Here is a 22,368-nt window from a genome sequence, read left to right as displayed (position 1 = left end):
AGGGGTTGTCCACACAAATTCACACTTGAGGATGCAATGCCCACCTCAGTCCATCTGGGCCCTTCAGTTTGGATCCGTCCATCATTCGTGCCTTGAACAGAGAGAAAAAGAGCAGAATCAGATGGTCAGAAATACTACACCTAAGGTCGCCGGCCACGAGCGCTAAGCTTCACTCAGACCCAAAATTTAGATAAAGATGAGTCAGAGATCTCTTTCATTGGTAATAAAATTTATTTAAAAGGATAGGAAGCATGGTACCACATTATGTCAGAATCTACAGAATCTGTAGAGACTGTAGAATCTGTGAAGTCTTAATTGACCAAACTGATACCGATGTCTCACTGGAACAAGAACCATCATTTCGCTTTTGTCCGAGTTTAAAAGTAAGAAATTGCTAGACATCAGTTTTTCACTGAGGCAAGGCAATCTTCTAAGGATTTTATGTGTATGAGATTACCAGCAGTTATCGGCATGTGCAACTGAGTATCGTCATCATAGCAAAGAAAGATAATTCCAAAACGCCGCAATATATGCCCAAGGGGTGCTATATAAAGGGGGAAAAAAGAGGGGGCCTATGATGGACCCCTGTGGGATCCCATATCTCATGTCACTAAGGTTAGAGGTGGTGTTATTGTACAAAACACAGTGAGAATGACTGGTCAGGTATGATGGCAACCATGCAAGGGCATTCCCAGTAATCCCAAAATGATTCTTCAGCCTGTCGAGTAGAATATGATGATCCATGGTATCAAACGCAGCACTAAGATCTAACAGCACCAGAATCGTAGTGTTGTCCAAAGCCATTGCAACCAGATCATTCACCACTTTAGTGAGTGCCATCTCTGTGGAATGATATTTTCTAAATGCAGACTACAGTAGCTCAGAGAGATTATTCTCAGTAAAATAATCCACGAGCTGCCGTGAAACCATTTTTTTCCCCAGAATTTTAGAACAAAATGATACATCTGATATCTGCCTATATTTTTTTTCAATACACTGGGGTCGAGATTAGATTTCTTAAGTAATGGTTTATTCACTGGAGATTTGTAACAATTAGCAACAGATCCAGAGTTTAGTGACAGCTTAATGGTAAATGGCCGGCATTTATGTAGCGCTTTTCCATCTACATCAGACACTCAAAGCTCAGTAATGCCTCACATTCACCCAAATGTGAGGGTGCTGCTATACAAGGTACTCACTACACACCAGGAGCAACTAGGGGATTAAGGACCTTGCCCAAGGGCCCTTAGTGATTTTTCCAGTCAGGCTGGGATTTGAACTGAGGATCCTCCAGTCTCAAGACAAACGCTTAACCACTAAACCATCACCTCCCCCAGATTAATAATTTCCAACACAGTAAGCCAGAGAGTGGGCCACCGCTCTTTAAACAATTTTGTTGGTATAGGATTGAATAAGTATGTCATACTTTTAGCAGACAAGTTTTGTCAGCACACCTAATGAGATACTATCAAATTTGTTAAATCTCAGCAATATATCAGTGATGGCACCCACCTCAGTAACAGGGAATAGTGGCTGGATTAAGGCATGCTAGGATATATTTAACCTAATGTCATCTATTTTCTTCTCAATGTAATCTAAGAAATTTTAGGTTGTAAAAGGAGAGCGACTCACAGGTGGGTGTCCCTGAATAAGTGTTGTCTCCGTGTGCATATATAGGATGCCTAAAATTAAGTTGTAGGTAGCAGACACAAAATATTTGATGCCCCTGCCACCCACCCCTGCCACGTTTCTCCATGTAATGTGAAGTTGCGTCAGGAAGGGTGTCTGGTGTAAAACTTGTGCCAATTCACCATGCAAATACACCTCAGATTTGCTGTGGCGACCCTGAGTGCAAACAAAGGAGCAACTGAAGGGACTAGGGCTGAAACAATTATTTTAGTAACTCGAATAATTCGATTACAAAAAATGTTCAAGGCAAATTCTGTGCCTTGAAGCTCCGTTTAATGTTGTAGTACATATGCCGGGCCTGTGTGTGGCGCTGTAATGTCCCCAGAAAAAAAACAAGACTAGCGCATGCACATAAACTGTGTAAGTCGAGCTAATCAATATAGCACCAAAAGCTACAGCTTTCCAGCGCAACACACAGAGTAAAATAAAGCCTTTTAAGAGAAAGACGGTCCGTGCTGATCATCTGAAATGGATTCACTGTGCATTTAAAGCGAGGCAATGTTTGTCAATTAAAAAAAAAAACACACTGTCCACTCTATGTGGGGAGTGACTATCGGCCCAGCGGCCGGGTACCCACAGTCGAAGTTTGTTGTTCGCCCAGTGGCCGGCTGCCGTCTCTCTCTGTCCAGTGTGAGGGGCTCAGCACTCCCCTCACACCAGGCAAGTCACAATTCCGTCCCCGGCCACACTGGAAAACAGTCTCTGAAAGAAGTCCACTCTTTCTTCTGTGTTTTGCTCAGACTCGCACTGTTTCACTTTTTAATTTTCGCTTTTTGGGGCAACACACAAGACTTCACAAACATGGTAAAGAAAAACAAAAACAGTGACTGCGAGACTTGCATGTTCAACCTCCAGCTGAAATGCATCTGCTGAATCACAGAGAAAGAGGGATTAAAAAAAAAAAAAAAATCATACAGGGACCCAGTCCACCAACCTAAAAAAAAAAAAAACTTAAAAATGGTTAAATTTTGAAAGTTGGTGGAAAAAAAAACAAAACAACCACACCCCATCACCATTTCAGCAAAATGTCAGACTGATTTTTTTGTTGTTGTTTAAAAATGCAGAAGTAGTTTTTATCAGATTGCTCAATTAATCACCAGAATAATCTATAGAATACTTGATTACTAAAATAATCAATAGCTCTAGCCCTAGAAGGGACTTTTATTCAGCTGCACTGAACAAAAATATAAATGCAACACTTTTGTTTTTGCTCCCATTTTGCATGAGCTGAACTCAAGGATCTAAAAGAGAAATGCACATTCAGTTAACAGACAACAGCTCTGGTAGACATTCCTGCAGTCAGCACGCCAATTGCACACCCTCAAAGCGTGCGACATCTGTGGCATTGTGCTGTGATAAAACTGAAAGTTTTAGAGCGGCCCTTTATTGTGGCCTGCCTAAGGCACACCTATGCAGTAATCATGTAGACAGCATGATTACTGCATAGCGTCTTGATAGGCCACACCTGTGAGGTGGCATGGATTATCTCAGCAAAGTAGAAGTGCTCACTAACACAGATTTAGATGTACCTCTGAACAGTATTTGAGAGAAATGGGTCTTTTGTGTAATATAGACAGTGTTTTAGATCTTTGAGTTCAGCTCATGAAAAATTGGAAGAAAAACAAATGTTTTTGTTCAGTGCATGTACCAATAGCTGCTGCCCTCATATTATTTATTTTTTAGGTGACTTTAAACTATCTCACACCATGTCAATTTAGCCAGTGCATGCCGACCGTATTAAAATGCTGGCGTACATCTAATAAGTTATGGGTAAGTTTTGTATAAGTTAAGAGTACGTTGAAGCATGCTGATATACATCATAATGCGCTGAATACCTTGAAAATTTTGGGCATGGACAATATGTTCAACATATGTCAGAGTGTGACTCGTACGTTCCACACACGTGAAACATAAGTTGTAGGTACATTATGTGATTGTTGACACACGTTTGTTGTAAGTTACTCAGAAGTATAAATATGTCCATTAATACTGTTCATTGATTGGCTGAAAGCTACAGTCCTCATGCAAACAGACTTTCAAATATTTTAAAATAATCCAGTTGAATTAATATATATAAAATAAATTCTGTGGATTAAACTCAGCAAGATGGGGTGTGCAGCCAGTACATTCTGAGTGCCGGTCCCAATAAATGAGGGTTGCGTCAGGAAGGGCATCCAGCGTAAAACAAGCCAACCCAACTATGCAGACTCAATCGAATTCCCATACCGGATCGGTCGCGGCCCTGGTTAACAACGTCCGCCACCGGTGCTATTGCCCAACAGGGTGCCGGTGGAAATTGGGCTACTGTTGGGCGAAGACGACGAAGAAGAGGAGGAAAACGTTGCCACGAATAGCGGGAGAAGAAGAAAACTAGAAGGGTGGAAATCAGAGTGGGGACTTTGAATGTGGGTAGTATGACTGGTAAAGGGAGAGAGCTGGCTGATATGATGGAGAGGAGAAAGGTAGACATACTGTGTGTGCAAGAGACCAAGTGGAAGGGAAGTAAGAGCAGGAGCATCGGCGGTGGGTACAAGTTGTTGTACCATGGTGAGGACAGGAAGAGAAATGGTGTTGGGGTCATTTTAAAGGAAGAGTATGTTAAAAGTGTGTTGGATGTTAAGCGAGTGTCTGACAGGGTGATGAGTGTGAAGTTGGAAATTGAAGGGGTGATGATGAATATCATCAGTGCATATGCCCCACAGGTAGGTTGTGAGATGAAGGAGAAAGATTTCTGGAGTGTGTTAGATGAGGTGGTGGAGAGTGTGCCCAAGCATGAAAGAGTGGTGATAGGAGCAGACTTCAATGGACATGTTGGTGAAGGGAACAGAGGTGATGAGGAAGTAATGGGTAGATATGGTATCAAGGATAGGAATGGGGAAGGACAGATGGTAGTTGATTTTGCAAAAAGGATGGAAATGGCTGTGGTGAATACCTACTTTAAGAAAAGGGAGGAGCACAGGGTAACATATAAGAGTGGAGGAAGGTGCACACAGGTGGACTACATTCTTTATAGGAGATGCAAGCTAAAAGAAATCACAGACTGTAAGGTGGTAGGAGAGAGTGTCACTAGACAGCATAGGATGGTTGTTTGTAGGATGACTTTAGAGGTAAAGAAGAAGAAGAAGAGAGTGAGAGCTCAAAGGATCAGATGGTGGAAGCTGAAGGAGGAAGACTGTTGTGTGAAATTTAGCGAGCAGGTGAGAGAAGCACTAGTTGGAGGGGAAGCAATTTTGGACAACTGGAAGAGTACTGCAGATGTGGTGAGGGAGACAGCTAGGGCAGTACTGGGTATGACATCTGGACAGTGGAAGGAAGACAAGGAGACTTGGTGGTGGAATGAAGAGGTCCAGGAAAGCATAAGGAGAAAGAGGTTGGCAAAAACATTTTGGGATAGTCGGAGAGATGAAGAAAGTAGACAGGAGTACAAGGAGATGCGGCGTAAGGTGAGAAGTGGCAAAAGCAAAGGAAAAGGCATATTGCGAGCTGTACAAGAAGTTGAATAGTAAGGAAGGAGAAAAGGACTTGTACCGATTGGCCAGACAAAGGGACAGAGCTGGAAAGGATGTGCAGCAGGTTAGGGTGGTAAAAGATGCACATGGTAATGTGCTGACAAGTGAGGAGTGTGTGCTGAGAAGGTGGAGGGAATATTTCGAAGAGTTGATGAATAAAGAAAATGAGCGAGAGAAAAGGCTGGATGATGTGGTGAGAGTAAATCAGGAAGTAAAAGAGATTAGCAAGGAAGAAGTGAGGGCTGCTATGAAGAGGATGAAGAGTGGAAAGGCAGTTGGTCCAGATGACATTCCAATGGAGGCATGGAAATGTCTAGGAGAGATGGCAGTAGAGTTTCTAACCAGATTGTTTAATAAAATCTTGGAAAGTGAGAGGATGCCTGAGGAGTGGAGACAAAGTGTGCTGGTTCCTATTTTCAAGAACAAGGGTGATGTGCAGAGCTGCAGTAACTACAGAGGCATAAAGCTGATCAGCCACAGCATGAAGTTATGGGAAAGAGTAGTAGAAGCTAGGCTTAGAAAACAGGTGAAGATCTGTGAGCAGCAATATGGTTTCATGCCGAGAAAGAGCACTACAGATGCAATGTTTGCTCTGAGAATACTGTTGGAAAAGTACAGAGAAGGACAGAAAGAGTTACATTGTGTGTTTGTGGACTTAGAAAAAGCTTATGATAGGGTGCCAAGAGAAGAGTTGTGGCATTGTATGAGGAAGTCTGGAGTGGCAGAGAAGTATGTTAGGGTAGTGCAGGACATGTACAAGAATAGTGTGACAGCGGTGAGATGCGCAGTCGGAATGACAGACTCATTCAAGGTGGAGGTGGGATTACACCAAGGATCAGCTCTGAGTCCTTTCTTGTTTGCAGTGGTGATGGACAGGTTGACAGATGAGATCAGACAGGACTCCCCATGGACTATGATGTTTGCAGATGACATTGTGATCTGTAGTGAGAGTAGAGAGCAAGTTGAGTCTAGTCTGGAGAAGTGGAGATATGCTTTGGAGAGAAGGGGAATGAAAGTCAGTAGAAGCAAGACTGAGTACATGTGTGTAAATGAGAGGGAGCCCAGTGGAATAGTGCAGTTACAAGGAGTAGAAGTGGTGAAAGTAGATGAGTTTAAATATTTGGGGTCAACTGTTCAAAGTAATGGAGAGTGTGGTAGAGAAGTGAAGAAGAGAGTGCAGGCAGGGTGGAGTGGGTGGAGAAAGGTGGCAGGAGTGATTTGTGACCGAAGAATATCAGCAAGAGTGAAGGGGAAAGTTTACAAAACAGTAGTGAGACCAGCTATGTTGTATGGTTTAGAGACAGTGGCACTAACAAAAAGACAGGAGGCAGAGCTGAAGATGTTGTGATTCTCTTTGGGAGTGACAAGAATGGACAAGATTAGGAATGAACATATCAGAGGGACAGCTCAGGTGGGACGGTTTGGAGACAAAGTCAGAGAGGCGTGATTGAGATGGTTTGGACATGTGCAGAGGAGGGACCCAGGGTATATAGGGAGAAGGATGCTGAGGATGGAGCCACCAGGCAGGAGGAGAAGAGGGAGACCAAAGAGGAGGTTCATGGATGTGCTGCGAGAGGACATGCAGGTGGTTGGTGTGACAGAGGAAGATACAGAGGACAGGGTGAGATGGAAACGATTGATCTGCTGTGGCGACCCCTAACGGGAACAGCCGAAAGACAAAGAAGAAGAAGAAAATAAATTCTGTGGATCTGGACATTGATCCATTTGCAAGGGAAGTGTGTTGAAACTTGTAGTTTCTGGTCATTTGCAGTTACACTGAAGAAGGTCTCCTGGGTGCCCTTGTAGTTATTATTAATGTCTTAATATCTGTGTTTGCTTCACACAGATGGGCTGCAGGAGTTGGTAAAAGACAAAGCAGGTCCCTCTGATCAACAGGACTGGGTCTTCAGTGTGGTACAAGAGTATCCAGAACTTCATCACATTAAAAAGGAAGAAGACAAACAAGGGCACCTTGAAGGACTGGAGGTTTACACCGACACCTGTACAAGTGATGATTTGAAACCTCATTTCTCACAGTTTCATCCGTATCAAATTGAAGAATACAGGGATGAACATCTTTCCAGCAGCTCAATTATACAGATTAAAGCAGAATCTGATGGAGATGATTGGGATGGATCTCAACCAGCCAGAAAGTCAGATCAAGGCAGTTCTTTCCACTCACTTATGGATGATATGACTTCTCACTCTTCTGAACCTGATACTGATGTCAGTGATATAGATTATAATGAGACTGGGGAATCTCAATCATATTTCCACTTCTTGAAAAATAACATGAGCCCACTTGGAGATGGAAAATGTAATGCTGGTGTGAAACCACTGAATCAGGGGTATAATCAAATGAATGACTACAAGTGCAGTGTGGGCCATACAGGAGTTGACGTACAACAGGAACAGTTTATTTTTTCTCAGGATGGTGAAACATTTGATCAAGTTAGTCACCTGCAAACAAATATGGTATTTCATAGAGGAAAAAAAGCACTTAGTTGTTCTGAGTGTGGCAAAAAATTTAACCATAACAGCAATCTGAAAACTCATATGTTAATTCATACAGGAGAGAAACCATTCAGCTGTTCTGAATGTGGAAAATCATTTAATCAAAAAAGCACTCTGAAAAACCACATGAGAACGCACACAGGAGAGAAACCATTTGTCTGTCCTCAATGTGGGAAAGCATTTGGTCTACAGAGCAGTTTGAAGTTTCATATTGTTACTCATACAGGAGAGAAACCATTCAAGTGTTTTAAATGTGGTAAAATGTTTAGCCAAAGCAGCAGTTTGGAAACACATATGCTAATTCATACAGGAGAAAAGCCATTCAGCTGTTCTGAGTGTGGGAAATCATTTAACCAAAAAAGCACTCTGAAAAACCATATGCTAACTCATACAGGAGAGAAATCATTTGTCTGTCCTCAGTGTGGGAAAGCATTTGGCCTAAAGGGCAATCTGAAAATTCATATCCATACTCATACAGGAGAGAAACCATTTAAATGTTCTGAGTGTGGGCAAACATTTAAATATAACAGCAGTCTGAAAAGCCATATGATAAGTCATACAGGAGAGAGACCATTTGTGTGTCCTCAGTGTGGAAAAGCATTTGGTCGGAAGGGCAATCTGAAAACTCATATGATCAGTCATTCAAGAGAGAAAACATTTACATTTTGCTAAAAGTGATGTCTGAGCAATGTGACCCACGCTTGAAATTAACCATTTAGTTCTTTGTGTGTTGAAATATTCATCTTAACCATCTAAAAATGCATACTAGGCAGGTTCATATGGGTGAGAAACAATTTGGGTGTTCTGAATTTAGTAAAAACTTACCAAAAACAAATGTCTGAAAACCCATCTAATAATTTGCAGAGAACAAAAACATTCAGCTGCTTTGAGTGTAGTCAACACTGTTTAAAAGAAAAATTAGTCTGAAAAGGGCCAGAAGAAGGCATGCATGAACCTTTTCTTTGTCAAGTCTGGGAGCATGTCCTGATGTTGCACTCTGCTGCATCCACAACACTACAGAAACGCCTTGGGTTCTGAATGGCAGACAATTGGTCTGGTTTGTTTGCGCAACACTTTTTTTTTTTTTTTTTTTTTTTTTTAAGCATACATATAAGGAACTGCATCAGAAAATGTGTGTTCTGAGCTTTTCAGCATTCAGAAGCTAGTCAGCCTTCAGTTATCTGAAGGGTGGGTCAAGAAGAAGCTCCCTCACTTTCAGTTGTACAAGTCATAAGGATACGGGGCCCATGTACAAAGACTTGCCTGGACTTTCTACTAAAAGTTGGCATACACCAAAACCCTGAATTTGGCGTAAGCACAAATATATTCAGATATATGAAAGTGTGCCTAGGCATGAATCAATCCACATTCGGTTTGTACATCCCACTGAATGAGGTATTGAGCGTGGAACCAAACTCCTCCCTGGCCATGCCCCATTTAAATATGCAATTTCATGTAAATAGGCCCCTGGAGCAGAGATTTCCCATGATGTCACATCAGACATGAACACAGAAAAGAAATTATACTGCAGATGACTAGAAATTACGCAGAGACATGCAGTAGTAGTTTTTTATTCGATATGCTTCCATCCATCCATCCATTTTCTTCCGCTTTATCCGGAGTCAGGTTTCCAATGGAGGCATGGAAATGTCTAGGACAGCAGCTCAAGCAAAGCCGCCCAGACCTCCCGATCCACACACACCTCCCCCAGCTCCTCCGGGGGAACCCCAAGGTGTTCCCAAGCCAGCCGAGAGATATAGTCCCTCCAGCGTGTCCTGGGCCTTCCCCGGGGCCTCCTCCCAGTGGGACGTGCCCGGAACACCTCTCCAGCGAGGTGTCCAGGGAGCATCCGGAAAAGATGCCTGAGCCACCTCAACTGACTCCTTTCGACATGGAGGAGCAGCGGCTCGACTCCGAGCTCCTCCCGAGTGACCGAGCTCCTCACCCTATCTAAGGGAGCGCCCAGCCACCCTGCGGAGGAAACTCATCTCGGCCGCTTGTACTCGCGATCTCATTCTTTCGGTCATGAGCCAAATCTCATGACCATAGGTGAGGATCGGAACGTAGATCGATCAGTAAATCAAGAGCTTTACCCCCCTACTCAGCTCTCTCTTTACCACGACGGTCCGATACAGCGACCGCATCACTGCAGATGCTGCACCGATCCGTCTATCGATCTCACGCTCCATCCGTCCCTCACTCGTGAACAAGACCCCGAGATACTTAAACTCCTCCACTTGAGGCAAAGACACTCCACCAACCTGAAGAGGGCAAAGCACCTTTTTCCGGTCGAGAACCATGGCCTCGGATTTAGAGGTGCTGATTTTCATCCCGGACGCTTTACACTCAGCTGCAAGCCACCCCAGTGCACGCTGAAGGTCCTGATTTAACGAAGCCAACAGAACCACATCGTCCGCAAACAGCAGAGACGAGATTCTGTGGTTCCCAAACCAGACCCCCTCTACACCCTGGCTGCGCCTAGAAATTCTGTCCATAAAAATAATGAACAGAACCGGTGACAAAGGGCAGCCCTGGCGGAGGCCAACGTGCACTGGAAACAGGTTTGACTTACTACCGGCAATGCGAACCAAGCTCCTGCTGCGGTCGTACAGGGACCGGATAGCCCTTAGCAAAGGACCCCGGACCCTGTACTCCCGCAGCACTCCCCACAGGGTGCCCCGAGGGACACGGTCGAACGCCTTCTCCAGATCTACAAAACACATGTGGACTGGTTGGGCAAACTCCCATGAACCCTCGAGCACCCGATGGAGCGTGTAGAGCTGGTCCAGTGTGCCGCGACCAGGACAAAAACCACACTGCCCTCCTGAATTCGAGGTTCGACCATTGGTCGAATTCTCTCCAGTACTCTGGAATAGACTTTACCGGGGAGGCCGAGGAGTGTGATCCCCCTATAGTTGGAACACACCCTCCGGTCCCCCTTCTTAAACAGAGGGACCACCACCCCGGTCTGCCAATCCAGAGGCACTGTCCCCGATCGCCACGCGATGTTGCAGAGGCGTGTCAGCCAAGACAGCCCCACAACATCCAGAGACTTAAGGTACTCAGGACGGATTTCATCCACCCCAGTAGCCTTGCCACCGAGGAGCTTTCTAACCACCTCGGTGACTTTGGCCTGGGTAATGGATGAGTCCACCTCTGAGTCCCCAGTCTCTGCTTCCTCTTCGGAAGACGTGACGATGGGATTGAGGAGATCCTCGAAGTACTCCTTCCACCGCCCGACAACATCCCCAGTCAGGGTCAACAGCTCCCCACCCGCACCATAAACAGTGCTGGTGGAGAGCTGCTTCCGCCTCCTGAGGCGTCGGACGGTTTGCCAGAATCTCTTCGAGGCCGACCAATAGTCCTCCTCCATAGCCTCCCCGAACTCCTCCCAGACCCGAGTTTTTGCCTCTGCGACCGCACGGGCTGTGGCACGCTTGGCCTGCCGGTACCTGTCAGCTGCCTCTGGGGTCCCACCTACCAACAAATATAAGTAGGACTCCTTCTTCAGTTTGACGGCATCCCTTACTTCCGGTGTCCACCACCGGGTTCAGGGATTGCCGCCGCGACAGGTACCAGAGACCTTGCGACCACAGCTACGAGCAGCCGCATCGACAATGGATGTGGAGAACATGGTCCACTCAGACTCCATGTCTCCAACCTCCCCCGGGATCTGGGAGAAGCTCTCCCGGAGGTGGGAGTTGAAGACCTCACTGACAGAGGGTTCCGCCAGTCGTTCCGCCTGGAAAAATGTTTGCGGGAGCGACGGAGCATGAGTGTGAGGCCGACATGCAGAAAAGCACGCACACACTGACGTTAAAAAGGTGAGGTGCTCCTCCGCTGACAGTGTACACAAATAAACTATTTTAACACAGCCACTTAGTGCCACTTTACGCATCTCTTTGTGTGTGCTTTCATATCTATCCATATAATTGCAAACACGAGTGTGTTAAATGTTCATCTGTGTCCCTGATGTGCACATCACTCTGACTTCATGTTTTAACACTATTAATGGTTCCCTGCATCACCTGTACATGTTGGAGATGGTACAATAGCTATGGAAATGTGCGTACGCCAGCCACGACTTTTGCGTGATGCACCGCACATTGCCATGCTAACATCACTTTTGATACATGTGGATGTGGAGACGGGCGTACGCCAGGTTTTTGTGCACGCTTTGTACATGAGGCCCCTGAAGAGCTCCATTCTAGTGTCCTGAAGATGGCTAATGATGTTCTGTTTAGATTGATCTGCAATGAGGTCCTCACACAGTTTTGTCCCAAATCTCTGGAATTGTCACTCCAGTCTATAAGAGAGCGAGTAAACATGATGCTGTCGATAGTAGAGTAATCAACTGTACTTGTATAATATGCAAAGGCATGGAATCCTTCAGCTGTCTTTTCTTATAATTTTCTGGTTTGTAATTTTATTTTTCTGTCCATTGAATGATGAAATTGATGTTATATACATTATAGATTGGGCCTACAGCCTTGATCAAATTTAATATTAATATTAAACTTGGGCCACTCACTCGTCAGAATGGCATTTATTATTTGATTGATCTGGGGCCTCATGTACAAAGACTTGTGTGGATTTCCTACTGAAACATGGCATACGCCAAAACCCAGAAACTAGCATAAGCACAAAAAATTTGCGTGCGCATGGATCCAAGCACTTTTCGTTTGTAAATGGACTGTATTTATATAGCACTTTTCCATCTGCATTAGACACTCAAAGCGCTTTACACATCAGTGCCTAACATTCACCCCAATGTCAGGCTGCTGCCATGCAAGGCGCCCACTACACACCGGGAGCAACTAGGGGATTAAGGACCTTGCCCAAGGGCCCTTAGTGATTTTTCCAGTCAGGTTGGGGTTTTAGCTGAGGATCCTCTGGTCTCAAGCCCAACACTTAACCACTAGACCATCACCTCCCCTTGTACATCCCACTTAAATGGAATTGGAATGTAGAATTGTTTACACATGAAGAACCAAGCTCCTCCCTTCCCACACCCCTATTTAAATATGAAAATTAATGTAAATAGACTCTGGCAGCTGGGAATCCCACTCTGTCAGATGAGTCAACATGAACAGAGAAAAATTGTATTGAATGTGAGCTACAGATGGCTGGAAGTGATGTGGAGACACGCAGGGATAGGTTATTTGGTACCCTGTCAAACAAAATAAACACGAACTGGTAAAAATGTTAGTGGGAGGATGTGTGTGAGGCCGTAAATGCAGTGAGCTCAGAGCTTATACACACTGAAGTTAAAAATAAAATAAAATAACTGGGTGCACCGGCTGACAGTGTGACATTCACAACTTTACAATTTATTGACAAATACTGAACACAGGGAGAGAGTTGGGGGCTTAAGAAGCATTGCAGCTCTAGTCTCATTATCAAGAAAAAAAAAATGCATTAATAATAAAAAACATTTGAATGCACCCACGTCCAAATGTGCCCGTGCTGGTTTTCATTCAAAACAATTACATGAATAAACTTTCCCCCCAAGCAGCTATCTATCACACACCGTGCGGCTTCGAGCCTGTTCCCAACCCTATCCTGGGCATTTGCACAAAACATATGATTTGAACATTGATGGAATGTAAATGTTTCCTATTAACAAGAACAAATTCATCATGTGATGATGCCATTCTAGCAATATGTGTGCAGTCAATAACTCCGACTACAGTAGGGAAACCGGCTCTCGCCGCAAGTTGCGATTTAATGTTGGAATGTGACGTACCTGGATGACATTCAGATGATTGCCTTCCACACAGCTGGAATGCCCATGTTGCCAGGAAGCCCAGTGTAGTTGGCACCTGTGTGGGTACCGACAACTGCCTGGCTCCTCGCAGTATTGCGCTCTGGGCCTGCTGCAGTTCTGCAGCAGGCCCAGTGGCCTTAGTACACGAAATTGGCTTATTTCAATTATCATTTGAAATTACATCCTCGTGTTCTCTGAATAGTTGCTCACATCGGATTGCACAATTTGCAATATCCTTTAACAACACAAACGCAGACATTAATGCCATTTTACACATCACTTTGCACTTGCTTTTATGTCCCCCCCATATAATTGCAAACACGTGGGTGTCTTAATTGCTCATAAGTGTGTCTCTGATGTGCATATCACTCAGATGACTTCTTGTTTTCACACTATTAACAGTATCTCAGCATCACCTCTACATGTTGCCAGTGGACCATTAGTTGTAGAAATGTTCGTAGGCCAGCCAGGTTTTTTGCGTGGTGCACCGCATATTTCCACGGTCATTTCACTTGTGATACATCTGAACGTTAGCTTGGAGGCGGACATATGCACACCACATTTTTCTGCGTATGTACTTTGTATATGAGGCCCGTGAATTGTTTTGGATTTGGCCTGTTGGACTCTGTTGCAGTAATTTGTACATTCAAGGAATGGCCCAAGTGACCTTTCTGACTTTCCTGGATGAAGGAGAATCGAACTGGGGATGCTCTGGTAAAAAACTTGGTTCTGTCTTAACCTTCCACAACCCTAGGCCTCATTAGTTTCCTAGTTAATTTTCACTGATTTATGAAGTTCTTTCTTTTATGTGTACACAAAATGACTTAATCCCTGGTCCCACCAATTAATAAAGCCATGAATAATGAGCCACGTATGGATTTGTCAGACGTTCCAGTGATTATTCAAATGAGCCACGTATATGAACATCGCTCAAACAATTCAAAAAACACTGTGCGAGTGATTGCGTCAACTTGCACAAGATAAGACTATTGATCTCACAGTGGAGAAATTCACGTTACGTCAGCTCTTAAAAAAAAAAAAAAACAAGATTGTGCGAGTAGAGGAAAATGTGCCTCAAACAGCGTGTGCAAGGATAAGCAATAATAATACTTGTAACAATACAGTAAAATAAGAAAATGAGGTAGAAATAGAATATATATATATGCATACATAAACATGATTGGAATTGAAAAAGACAAAAGCATCTTAGTGGAATTTAGATGTGATAAGGTGACATTAGTGCTGGGATTTGTAAACGAGTTGTTATTGCACATGATTTGTAGACATATTAATATTCCACGAAAACCTATTTGGAATTTCATAGAGGAAAGAAAGCATTTAGTTGTTCTGAATGTGGTAAAACATTTGGTTACAACAGGGAGCTACATAGATTAATTCATACAGGAGAGAAACCATTCAGCTGTTCTGAGTGTGGGAAGTTGTTTAACCAAAAAAAACACACTCAAAAACCATATGGTAACACATACAGGAGAGAAACCATTTATCTGTCCTCGGTGTGGAAAGACATGTAGCCTAAAGGGCAATCTGAAAATTCACATTGCAACTCATAGGGAAGAGAAACCATTTAGGTGTTGTGTGGTAAAACTTTTAGCCAAAGTAGAAGTTTGGACGCCCACATTGTCATTTATCAAAGAAACCATTCAGCTGTTCTGAGTGTGGGAAATCGTTTAACCATGAAAGTACTTTAACAACCCATATGAGAACTCATACAGGAGAGAAACTATGGCTTTGGCATAGTAGACTGGCCACAGAGTGAGCTTAACAAGTTAGATACTAAAACTAGGAAGATGCTCACCCTGCATAAAATTACATACAGAAACCAATGCATGGATAGAATATATCTCCCCCCGTCGAGAAGGTGGCTTAGATCAATCAGGCTTATAGAGCATCTATAATAAGTATTGGGCAGTACTTAAAGAGTTCTCAAGAAAAAGTTCTGAAAAAGGTTATGCAACATCATATTAAGACTATGCCACAACAGACCTCTATTATTAAATTGGCAAAAAACTTTGGAGATCTCTTGCAAGAGAGAGAAAGCAATGATCTGACACCTGCAACAACACTAGCAAGACAGGCCAGGGAAAAATACAGCAAAAGAGAACAAAAACATCGAATGAACAGATGGAAACAGCACAAAAGGGCTGGCCGATTCCAAGAAGAATTCGAAAAGGAATACATAGACAAAGAAAGATCTATGCGGTGGCTTACAAATGGAGAACTTGGTTTTGATGGAGAAAGAATTATAGTTGGAGCGCAAGATCAGGGACTACTAACAAATGGCTTCAAAAAAAATGGCAGGAATTTCACAGAATGATCAATGCCGATTCTGTCATGCAGCTGTTGAGAGTGTAAACCACTTCATCATCAGCATGTCAGATCCTCATGGCAGACGGACATTACACAAGCCGGCATAACAAGATCTGTAAATATCTACATTGGAAAGTATGCAAGGAACTGGAGGTGGAAGTAGAGGGACACGTTTGGGAGTATGAGCCAGCACCAGTCTCATCCAATGGAAAAGTGACTGTCTTTTATGACAGAGATCCCAGCAGGAAGACATATCGAAGGTGGTGCAGTAAAACCTGATATTGTCATTTGGAACAAGCAAGAGAAGACAGCAAAAATTATTGATGTGACAGTCCCCAATGACTATGGCCTGAATAGAGGTGAAAGGGAGAAAATCACGAAATACCAAGACCTTAAAAATGATCTACGAATAACGTGGTCATTGAAAGAAATTGATGTCATACCAGTTGTGGTGGGAGCAACAGGGCTTATGAAGAAGAACCTGAAGAAATATCTTGATGCAATCCCTGGTCACCCAAGTGCCCATGAGGTGCAGATATCCGCAGTTAAAGGAACAGTTACCATCTTGAAGAGAGCCCTCGGATACAATGCCAATAATGATTAATGATTAGGATGCAACTGTAGACCCCAGCTTTGGGGCCCATTGCACTCTGTAAAAAAGAAATTGAAGAGAAATAAAAGGGAGAAAAGAGAGAAACCATTTATCTGTTCTCAGTCTGGAAAAGCATTTGACCTCAAGGACAATTTGAAAATTCATCTGGCTACTCATGCAGGAGGGAAACCAATTATATCTTTGAAATGTGGTAAAACATTAAGCCAAAGCAACAGTTTGCCCTCCCATATACTGAATGATTCAAAAGAGAAACCATTCAGCTGTTCTGAATGGGAAATCATTTCAATTAAAAAGCACTCTGAAAAACCATATGATAACTCATACAGGAAAGAGGTGGGTTTGGAGTTCCTACTGGACACTTGCCTCAAGTGTCCGTGGTCCCACTGTGAAGAGGGTTTGCTGGGAGAGATCTCTGTATGAGTTTCAATGAAAATGAACCCTACCTAAAAACTCCACAGAGCAAATATGAAAAAGTCAAAAAATGGCAAATTGTACTGGCTGGATGTCTCCCAGGATAAAAAGGTCCCCAAATCACGCCTAGGCACCAGGGTGTGTGAGGAAAGCAATGGTGCAACTTCTCTCAGTGCTGCAGGGAATGATCTGTTCTGCGGGAGCACTCAGCTGGATAACCCATCAGATCAGCACAGTTCTGATCCTGGACTCCAGCAGCAACAGCCTCAAAGTGCCAAAAGAAATCTACAAAACTACGCCACCGTAAATTGGACCATCGAAGAGAAGAAAACGATCTTCTACTGCTTTGCTTACTCAAGGCATGAGAAGTGGGGCAGGAGGAAAAAGGCAGTATTTGAGGAGCAGATAAAAGAAGTGGATTTACTAACGGAAAAGAAAGAAGCCACCACAACTGCAAAATTACAATCGATTTGCTTCTTAAAAAAAAAAAAGTATGAAAATTCATATGCTAAGTCATCAATCAGAAACCTTTCAGCTGTTGTGAGTGTGGGTGTTTATATGTTCTTGCTGTGGAAAAGGGTTTGGTCGGAAGGGCAATCTTCAGACTCATATGGTCTGTCATACAAGAGAGAAAACATTTACATTTTGCTAAAAGGGATGTCTGAAAAGGCATATTGTGCCCCAATTTCATTTTACCCCCTTCCTCCTGTACAATGACAATAAAGATTATTCTATGCAAGAAATTAACCATTTAGTTTTTTTATTTGTGCTGAAAAATTTATCCAAAACAGCCATGTGGAAACATAAAATGTTTAGCTGTTCTGAGTGTATATTTTACCAAATGTGGCTGTCTGAAACCCATCTAAAAATTTAAAAAGGATGACAAACATTCAGTTATTCTTGTGTAGCCAACACTAAAAAAAAACAAAATGTGTGACGAGGTGCAGAAGAAGGCATGCACAAAGTTTCTGTTGCTTGTGTGTCTGCTGTAGAAGGTACATAATTGTTTGAAGATGTAAAATTGGCTCATGTTTGTCTGTTTAGTGGGATCTGCAGTAAGGTCCTCAAACAAGACATGGAATCTTCCAGCTGTCTTTTCTGGCCACTTTCTGTTAATGTTTGTGATTTTACTTTTCTGTTTAATATATTATGAAACAGTGAGGTCATATAAATTGTGAATTGGGCTTGACAGAAAGCCTTGACAGAACTTAATACGAAGTTCATGACCGTTCTCCATTAACTCTAGATTAATGGATTGAATATCTTACTTTTTCTCTGTGTTCTCTTGGCATCTGTTGCGCCTGTGACTCTTGGAAAGCTCCACCATTGTCAACAGATGCCCTGATTCAATGAGAAAGTTCTCTATATTAGGTAACTCCCTCCTCCGGGATTTGCATGTGGATGAATTTAACCAGTGGACCAGCGTGGCTCTTCAAATATGGTTAAAGACTTACCAAAGGTTTTCCCTTGTGAAAGGTGTAAAATTGTTGAAGTCGGTAGCATTTGGCCCAGAGTTTATACCAGGGAGTTTAGATCAACGGAATCACCGGCCTCGGAGGATGTTCATTCAGTTGTTTAATTTTGTAGAAAAAAGCAGATCACAGACATGACACAAAACTAAAGTCATTTCAAATGGCAACTTTCTGGCTTTAAGAAACACTATAAGAAATCAAGAAAAAAAGATTGTGGCAGTCAGTAACGGTTACTTTTTTAGACCAAGCAGAGGAAAAAAATATGGAATCACTCAATTCTGAGGAAACAATTATGGAATCACCCTGTAAATTTTCATCCCCAAAACTAACACCTGCATTATATCAGATCTTCTCGTTAGTCTGCATCTAAAAAGGAGTGAACACACCTTGGAGAGCTGTTGCACCAAGTGGACTGACATGAATCATGGCTCCAACACGAGAGATGTCAATTGAAACAAAGGAGAGGATTATCAAACTCTTAAAAGAGAGTAAATCACGCAATGTTGCAAAAGATGTTGGTTGTTCACAGTCAGCTGTGTCTAAACTCTGGACCAAATACAAACAACATGGGAAGGTTGTTAAAGGCAAACATACTGGTAGACCAAGGAAGACATCAAAGCATCAAGACAGAAAACTTAAAGCATATGTCTCAAAAATCGAAAAATGTACAACAAAGCAAATGACGAACGAATGGGAGGAAACTGGAGTCAACGTCTGTGACCGAACTGTAAGAAACCGCCTAAAGGAAATGGGATTTACATACAGAAAAGCTAAACGAAAGCCATCATTAACACCTAAACAGAAAAAAAAAAAAAACAAGGTTACAATGGGCTAAGGAAAAGCAATCGTGGACTGTGGATGACTGGATGAAAGTCATATTCAGTGATGAATCTCGAATCTGCATTGGGCAAGGTGATGATGCTGGAACTTTTGTTTGGTGCCTTTCCAATGAGATTTATAAAGATGACTGCCTGAAGAGAACATGTAAATTTCCACAGTCATTGATGATATGGGGCTGCATGTCAGGTAAAGGCACTGGGGAGATGGCTGTCATTACATCATCAATAAATGCACAAGTTTATGTTGATATTTTGGACAATTGAAAGGATGTTTGGAGATGATGAAATCATTTTTCAAGATGATAATGCATCTTGCCATAGAGCAAAAACTGCAAAAACATTCCTTGCAAAAAGACACATAGGGTCAATGTCATGGCATAGGGTCAGTGTCAATGAGCAGATCTGATTTGATGCAGGTGTTAATTTGGGGGATAAAAATTTACAGGGTGATTCCATAATTTTTTCCTCAGAATTGAGTGATTCCATATTTTTTTCATCTGCTTGGTCAAAAAAAGTAACCGTTATTGACTGCCACAATCTTTTTTTCTTGATTTCTTATAGTGTTTCTTAAAGCCAGAAAGTTGCCATTTGAAATGACTTTAGTTTTGTGTCATGTCTGTGATCTGCTTTTTTTCTACAAAATTAAACAACTGAATGAACATCCAACATCCTCTGAGGCCGGTGATTCCATAATTTTTGCCAGGGGTTGTATAACTTGTGATGGTGATTTGGACTACTTTTACCTTCTCTTCAGGTGTATACAACCTGGGAGAAATGATTTCTTCGGGTATCTCCAGGTTATAGATTATTTTAAAAAAGAAATCAAACAAATGAATCACCAAGACCCAAATTTAATTTATATATTTATTGATGCTTATAAATCCAAAGTAAGTAGACACCTTATTTCACAAATTTATAGAAGAATACAAAACTCCAAAAAATTATTCAACTCTCTGTCAAACTGAGGTGGGAGAGGGAATCAGGCTTGGTGATATCCGAGGAGGATTGGTGTGACATTTGGGAGAATCAAGCTAAGACCACCAACTTGAGGTCAATGCGGAAACTTTGCTGGGAATGTATTATGCGACACTAGCCCCTACTGGGCTACATATTATAGTTTTGGAGTTTATCGCACATGGTACAACACTGTATGATCTTAAATAAAATGGTACCAGTTTGTTTCCCATGTCATGTGGATTCAGAATACATATAGTTTTTAGGGCTACATATTATACGAGGTCTGTTAGAAAAGTATCCGACCTTTTTCTTTTTTTCAAAAACCTGATGGATTTGAATCACGTGTGCTTGCATGAGCCTTGAACCTTCGTGCGCATGCATGAGTTTTTTCACGCCTGTCGATTGCGTCATTTGCTGGTAAGCAGCCTTTGTGTGAGGATGGGTGTAGTCTCTCGTCGTTTTTTCTTTTCAAGGAAATGGCGGAAGGACTGGAGCAGCGCGACTGCATCAAATTTTGCCAGAAACTGGGCGACAGCCAGGTGGAAACCATTCGGATTATTCAGACAGCTTTTGGTGACGATCCTATGGGCATCACACAGATTAAGGAGCGTTACAACCGGTTTAAAGACATCCGCACAACGGTGGAGAGCGAGCCACCCTCCGGTCGGCCATTGACACGCTGAAATGACCAGATCATTTCCAAAGTGAACGCTGTGGTGATGCGGGACCGTCGTGGGCATGTCACATGTCCTGTGAGGACATGTGACATGCCCACCTCTTCCACCATTCGGAAGATTCAGAGGGCTTTCGGTGGCTTTTCAGTCGTGTGACTATCCGAGAAATTGTGGAAGAGGTGGGCATGTCACATGTCCTGTGAGGCTTTAACACTGTGGCTCTTTTGCTCCGCCATCAGCTTCGTGCCCAAGCCATCGGCATGAATTTTGCTGCAACTCCTTTCATGGCAAATCTGTCACAGTGGAATGTGCCAAAAAAGTGCTGATGTCCACCTCTTCCGCAATTTCTCGGACAGTCACACGACGGTCCCGCATCACCACAGCATTCACTTTGGAAATGATCTGGTCATTTCAGCAAGTTGATGGCCGACCAGAGCGTGGCTCGCTCTCCACCGTTGTGTGGCTGTCTTTAAACCGGTTGTACCGCTCCTTAATCTGTGTGATGCCCATAGCATTGTCACCGAAAGCCGTCTGAATAATCCCAATGGTTTCCACCTGGCTGTCGCCCAGTTTCTGGCAAAATTTGATGCAGTCACACTGCTCCAGTCGTTCCGCCATTTCCTTGCAAAGAAAAAATGACGAGAGACTACACCCATCCTCATACAAAGGCTGCTTACAAGCAAATGACGCAATCTACAGGCGTGAAAAAACTCACACATGCGCACGAAGGTTCAAGGTTGGCTCATGCAAGCACACGTGATTCAAATCCATCAGGTTTTTGAAAAAAATAAAAAGGTCAGATACTTTTGTAACAGACCTCGTAGGTTGGGTGTTTATCCCAGACAGACAGACGTAGCCCTTTATGTATATAGATTTTCAGACTCCAAAACTGATATTTAAGCAGTGAGCCTCCCATGGACAGATGGACTGCTGTGGCTCACATATGGCTGACCACTTTCATACTGTGAATGCCCTTTAATTCATCCATATTGGCAAGAGTTGACTAGAGAAATAAGGACAATTTTTGGTATTGAAGTTTGATGATGATGTTTTTCACCATGTTTCTGGGCAAAATGACAGATGAACTGAAATCTCAAGGCAAATTCTGCATCATTCAGAATAATCGTGCCTGTAACCAAGAAAGCCATCACACGGAAGTGGCTGCAGGTAAACTCAGTCAAAAGATGACTGGACTGCAACTGTGGACAAAATACATTGCATGGAAAAATTACCTTACACCTTGAGATTAAGAACTGAACAATGCTTTAAAAGATTGGGGAAAATTTTTTTTCCAAAAAGTATGAGGAAATGTATGAGAGAAGAAAATTTGTGGTTTTATTTAAGAATAACAATCTAAGGTCTACACTGGGGAATTTGCTAAGGATAACAATACAGAAAGTACGCAATCTTCTTGCAAGAATATCTACCAATTACATGAATGATAAGTAGAATTTTTTTTTTTTTTTTTTTTTTTTTTTTACTCTGCCAGTCTCATCGTTATGCTACAGTCCAGTAGGTGGCGCTAATGCACCTATAAGTTTGGTTGCGAACCGCCATTGAGATCCAAAGAAGAGCCAATACAACGCTCAGTTTTA

At 42.8% G+C, this 22,368-nt stretch overlaps 1 protein-coding gene across 2 annotated transcripts in view; it reads left to right on the top strand.

The window, feature by feature from the left end:
- LOC117525954 (zinc finger protein OZF-like) overlaps positions 1–22,368 on the top strand; it is a 149,576-nt gene that overhangs the window by 1,360 nt on the left and 125,848 nt on the right. Inside the window, exons 2-3 of one of the 2 annotated variants that reach the window (XM_034187932.1) lie at positions 7,045–8,387; positions 8,437–8,511. The exons of the other annotated variant lie outside the window; for it this stretch is intronic. Coding sequence (XP_034043823.1) covers positions 7,045–8,384 — 1,340 coding nt within the window. The 3' untranslated portion in view covers positions 8,385–8,387; positions 8,437–8,511. Of the gene's footprint in view, positions 1–7,044; positions 8,388–8,436; positions 8,512–22,368 lie in introns of those variants that run through there. 2 annotated transcript variants of the gene reach the window in all.

The sequence above is a fragment of the Thalassophryne amazonica genome, chromosome 15 (assembly GCF_902500255.1).
Source record: "Thalassophryne amazonica chromosome 15, fThaAma1.1, whole genome shotgun sequence".
Taxonomy (NCBI): Eukaryota; Metazoa; Chordata; class Actinopteri; order Batrachoidiformes; family Batrachoididae; genus Thalassophryne; species Thalassophryne amazonica.
Note: the sequence above shows the minus strand (reverse complement) of the source record. Positions and strands in the feature narration are given on the sequence as shown.